The sequence below is a fragment of the Mesoplodon bidens genome (assembly GCF_964165515.1).
Source record: "Mesoplodon bidens genome assembly, chromosome: X".
In the NCBI taxonomy this organism is placed as follows: domain Eukaryota; kingdom Metazoa; phylum Chordata; class Mammalia; order Artiodactyla; family Ziphiidae; genus Mesoplodon; species Mesoplodon bidens.
The window spans coordinates 106,309,202-106,315,201 of NC_138163.1; the positions used below are offsets into that span (position 1 = coordinate 106,309,202).

Genomic DNA, 6,000 nt, shown 5'->3' on the forward strand with positions numbered 1-6,000 from the left:
CTTGTATTTTCTCCATTCTATTTCCAAGATTTTGGATCATCTTTTACTATCATTTCTCTGAATTCTTTTTCAGGTAGACTGCCTATTTCCTCTTCATTTGTTTGGTCTGTTGGGTTTTTACCTTGCTCCTTCATCTGCTGTGTATTTCTCTGTCTTCTCATTTTGCTTAATTTACTGTGCTTGGGGTCTCCTTTTCACAGGCTGCAGGTTTGTAATTCCCGTTGTTTTTGGTGTGTGCCCCCGTTGGGCGAGGTTGGTTCAGTGGGTTTTGTAGGCTTTCTGGTGGAGGGGACTGGTGCCTGTGTTCTGGTGAATGAGGCTGGATCTTGTCTTTCTGGTGTGCAGGACTGCATCCGGTGGTATGTTTTGGGGTGTCTGTGAACTTATTATGATATTAGGCAGCCTCTCTGCTAATGGGTGGGGTTGTGTTCCTGTCTTGCTAGTTGTTTGGCACAGGGTGTCCAGCACTGTAGCTTACTGGTCGTTGAGTGGAGCTGGGTCTTCGCGTTGAGATGGAGATCTCTGAGAGAGCTTTCACCATTTGCTGGAGCACCAGGGTCTTGCTTTTTTATGTAATCTGAAAATCTCTGCCTATTTTTAAATTTATTTATTTATGGCTGCATTGGGTCTTCGTTGCTGCACACAGGCTTTCTCTAGTTGCGACGAGCGGGGGCTACTCTTCGTTGTGGTGCCCGGGCTTCTCATTGCAGTGGCTTCTCTTGTTGCAGAGCACAGGTACTAGGCGCGTGGGCTTCAGTAGTTTTGGCACGTGCCCTCAGTAGTTGTGGCTTGCAGGCTCTAGAGTGCAGGCTCAGTCGTTGTGGCGCACGGGCTTAGTTGCTCCGCAGCATGTGGGATCCTCCCGGACCAGGGCTTGAACCTGTGTCCCCTGCATTGGCAGGCGGATTCTTAACCACTGCAGCATGACGGAAGCCCTGCCTTTTTAATTGGAGCGTTCAGACCAGTTATATTTAATCTAATTATTGGTGTCATTAGGTTTAAGTCTATTATCTTACCATTGGTAGTATTCTTCTTTGTTCCTAAAAAAATGCTACTTTATTTTATTGAATATTATCATAGCTATACTTGTTTTCCTATGGTTAGCATTTTCCTAATATATCTTTTTTCATTCTTATACTTCTACTTTAGATGTGTCTTTTGTAAATGGCCTATAAGGTGGATTCTGACTTTATACTTTTTAACATGTACCTAAAATCTAAAGCTAATCAATGTTCCTTTTTCCCAAATGTTACCGGGATCTTAGAAGAGTTTTCTCTCCTATCACTCGATTTTTTCCCATTTTACATGTTATTGTATCGAGTATTCTATTAATTTTTTGAACCTCATCAATCAAATATCATTATTTGTTATACCGCTTTCTTTATTCACCATTCCTTTTCACATCTCAGATGTCCCTTCTGGAGTGTTTTTTATTTTTCCTGAAGAAATCCTTTGGAACTTACTGTCATAAATTTCGTTCTGAAGTTAACTCTTGCACTTGCTACTCACTGGAAAATTAATGGTGGTATGGCTGGTTGACAATTATTTTTTTTTAGTATCTCCTCCCATTGTGGCTATTAAGAAATTTACTTTAGTATAATTGCTGGTAACTTCACATATAATCTGTCATTTCTGTCTGGCTGCTTTTTACATTGTTTGTTTGTCTTTGATGTGCTTCATTTCACTATGAGATGCCTAGATGTGAGTCTTTTTATTTTAACTTTCTTCTAATTCATTATGACTCTTGAATCTGAGAATTCATGTCATTCATCATTTTGAGAAAATTCTCATCCATTATATATTTGAATATTTCCTCTCTCCTCTTTGGAGCTCAAATATAATAACACTTTTTATTCTGTTATCTGTGTCTTTTAATTTTTACTTTTATATTTTGTGTATCTAATTGATATTTGGGGAAATTTCAGAGCTTGTCTGTTTCATAGTATCTTTTCATCTGAGACTAATCTGCTGTTTAACCTCCTTATTGAGTTTTAATTTCAGTTATGTTTTTCACATTTTGAAGTGAAATTCTATTTTGATTCTTTTTCAAATCAATCTGATCTTTTACCTTGTTTTGTTTACCTAGTACCCTGTTTTTTATTATAGTCCTTTAAATAATTTAAGCAAACTTATTTTATATTCTGTATTTAGTTATTCCAATGTCAGACTTCCTCCAGAGTCTAAATCTGTTTGTTGCTTTGGCTGGCTTGCTAATGGTGTCTTGTTTCCTTCTGTGTTTTGATATTTGGATTGTAAATTCATGTTCAACCAGGACTTTTTGTGGAAATCCTTCAAAGCTTAGATTACTGTAAGTCCATCCATAGAGAATTTATATAAAATTCTTTTAGCTTCCCTGGGTGTTACCATTTCGGGACAGCTTTCAGTCAATGTCTCAGTTAAGGGTTTTCCACCAGTACTGTACATGTTAACCCCAAACTCACATTAGGAAAACATTATTAGGCTGAGAGAGACATGTTATTTTGTTCTCTTCCAATGTTTTGTAGGTGAACTTACATTAAAGACCTAGTCCTCAGAGGGTCCCCACTTTATATAGGAGTCTCAGTTCCAATTCTCCATATTTTGTGAGATCAAATCTGTTAAAATCCAAGAGTTGAAGTTATGAGATCAATAAAAGCCATTTCAGTACTCAACTCACCCCTGAGGCTTCCTGCTCCCTCCTTTTTTTGTCCCACAGGGATTTCCCTTCATTTTATGTGAGCTTACCTACACATTATAAAATTATATTTTGTATACTTCTTCAGCATTTCTTGGCATTTTGTAGTGGCAGAATTTTTCAAGATGTGTATTCCTACGCAATAGCAGGAACAGAAGTTCTCCCATTTTAGTTCATAGACTCTTTATCTAGACTAACTTTTTGAGTTACAACTTTTCATTCTAGTTCCTCCATTCTTTAAGGCTAAAGGCAAACTATTATTATTAGCACCATTTTAATTTCTGAAGGAGCCAGATCTTCAGCTGTTCTTTGGTTTTGGCATCTTGTCAAAACCATTATTTGGGTTGTCATTCTTTAGGAATCCTGTTTTCTGTCTGGCTAAATCCTCAAAGGGCTTAAATCATTTGGAACTTTTCAGTTATCATCTTCCTTGATGTCTCCTGCATGTGGCTTGTTGGCCACTCTCTTCTTGATATTTTCCTCCCCTGACTTCTGAGTTGCCTTTTTTTCCTGATTTTGTTCCTACAAAACTCAGTCCCCAGTGCTGGCTCCTCTTCCTCTGCCTACCTTTCACACTTGGCTTTTCCTCAGTCTCTTTTCTTCTGTTTTCTCTTCTGCCCACCTGGAATCCCTGGGTTATGGGGTCTACTTTCGTCTCTTCAGCTGTTATGTGCATTCTGCCTGTCCTCAGCCCTGGCCTCCCCTGAGCAGCAGGTCTGTATATCCAACTGCCTACTTAGGCACCTGGGGCTCCCACCCCCATCATTTGACAGCACTAACACTTTGCCAGAAGTTCTGATCTACAGGAATGGGGAGGTATGTCCTCTAGAAGATGCTGGTTTTCATCTTTTTCTCTTATAACAAAACAAAGTGAAATACTAAATTTGTTCTTTGAAGAAAAATGTTAACATATTACCAAAGCACTGATAGTGTTGAAGGGTAAACCTTGAAAGGTCTTGTTTTAGGGAAGAATCATGATTGCAGTTGGTAAAAGAAAAAAGGCTGGTGGATGCTAAGAATGTACCATTGTGGTGCCTCATAAAGATGTGATGAAATAATGTTAAGACTTGTTGAAAATTATACCCCCTAAATACTATTAAGTGACTGTTTCACTTACTGAAATGAATTCTCTGCGTGTTTTTTTTTCTAGATTTTCCTCTTTAAAAAGATGTCATTGACGAGCCAGAAAAGTAGAAAGCAGAATAATAATGAGCCAGTCCCAGAGATAAAATCAATAGGAGATAAAATAGCTTTTAAAAAGAATAAGAAAGATGCCAACAAGAACCACATGGGGCAAAATCATCAGGATACCTCACCCCCAAATATGGAGAGAAGGTCAAAATCTTGTGTAATACTGTGAATATATGTTTATGTTTTCATGGTCACCACACCCATTGTAATTTATACTCGGAAAACATTTGAGCTCTGACGGAAAGTTACTAATAACAAACTTTTAAAGATATAACTTAAGAATATGCTTTATTTGGTTTGAATAGTATGACCAGTTTTGATATTTATTTAAATGCTGATATTTTTGACAAGCAATTTCAGAATATGTGTATCTCAGACTCTCCTTCAAGCGTTGTGGCCTTAACGGTTCAGTGTTGCAATATAAAATATATTTTTATATGTGAAACTTAAGATATTTCATAGTTTTTACTAAATTTTACTTCTTTATAATTTCATAAGGCAATATTTGCAATCTCATGACACAGTTTTTAATATATTTGCAATTTTCAAAAACTGAGTCAAAATTGTTTTTAATGAACATATTTTAATAAACTATAGCTGGTCGGTTCCACTGTTTAAATGGGTGAATATGAATAAAATTTGGAGGTACTTGGAGTTATCAATTGACAAAACAGGGGCAAAAAAAATCTAATTTTAAAATATTGAAAGATGCAAAATGCATTTACCTTTGAGTAAAGAAAGTATCAGGGCAACTGTATAAACAGGACATCTTTGTGGAGAAACTGTGTTGAAATTTCTTTGCTTCCCACTCCTCTCTTTAGGGAGGTGATTTGACATGAAAACATTGCAGATTATCTGCACTGTTTGACCATGCCACAGATCACCAGTCTAGGAGAACTGGACACAGCCAGACTGGCTCATTGCAGCTGTCTCTAGCATGGACAGTGGTAACTAAGGTTGGCTGTGTCACACAGTGCTCTGCCACAAGGAATAGGAAGGGTAAAGCTGCTAAGTCTGCTCTAATAGAAACATTGCTTTCCTATGCTCACAGATGCTACATATTTAATTGATCAAACTACCTTCATTTTTCCCATTCTAACTTCTGACTAAAACATTTGCTTATTCAATCACAGTGATCATTGCCCCATTTAAACAAAACTAAACAAAAATACTCCATCTTTGTGTTTCACGTACAAAGGCTGTAAGGATGTTAGTCTAGAATAGATGTGATTTTGAAATCTTACAAAATAGTCTCCTATATTACATTTAGTGGAATTCTAATTTTATTAAAGGTAAATTTAATAAAAATTTTTGCTATTGCCACTATAGTACTAATACAGTATTGTAAAAATACTTTGCCAAAATATAAGCTATAGAAGCCAAGTGGAAGTGAAACTCACAGTAATACTAAGACATGCCAGTTGTGATAGGCAGGATCCTAAAATGGCCCCCAAGGTTCCCACCTGCTGGTATACTTGCCTTGAATAATCCCTTCCCCTTGAGAGTAGGGGAGACCAGTGAATATGATGAGCTATCACTCCATTGCTTATGTTATATTATGTGGAAAAGATGAAATATTTTGCAGATATAATTAAGATTCCTAATGAGTTAACTTTAAGCAAAAGAGAGATAATCCTAGGTGGGCCTGACCTAATCAGGCGAGCCCTTTCAAAAAAGATCTAGATGTCAGAGTTGGAAGAATTCAGAGCAATTCAAAGCAGTAGAGATGCTCTCCTGTTGGCCTTGAAGAAGCAAACTGCCATATTATGGAGAGGGCCATGTGCCAGGGTGAGAAGCCTCTAGGGTCTGAAGGCTTCTACTCTACAACTGCAAGGCACTGAATTCTGCCAACAACCAGTGAGCTTGGAAGAGGAGCCCAATCCTCAGATTAGACCATAGCCCTGGCTGACACCCTGATTTCAGCTTTGTGAGGCCCTGAGCAAAGGACCTAGCTAAGTAGTACCCAGGCTCCTGACCTATGAAAACTATGAGATAATAACTATATGTTGTTCTAATCCACGAACTTTGTGGTAATTTGTTATGCAGCAGTAGAAACTAACATCAGTTTTATTCTGGGAAAGGGCCTCTCTCAAATCAGAAAGTTGGAAAGTCTTCATCTCAGGAATGAGGGGATA

General features: G+C 37.6%; 1 protein-coding gene across 1 annotated transcript in view; it reads left to right on the forward strand.

The window, feature by feature from the left end:
• Positions 1-5,110, forward strand: part of RPGR (retinitis pigmentosa GTPase regulator) — a 66,384-nt gene extending 61,274 nt beyond the window's left edge. The window contains exon 18 of the mRNA XM_081222091.1: positions 3,825-5,110. Coding sequence (XP_081078217.1) covers positions 3,825-4,034 — 210 coding nt within the window. The 3' untranslated portion in view covers positions 4,035-5,110. The remainder of the gene's footprint in view (positions 1-3,824) is intronic.
• The last annotated feature ends 890 nt before the right edge of the window (positions 5,111-6,000 follow it).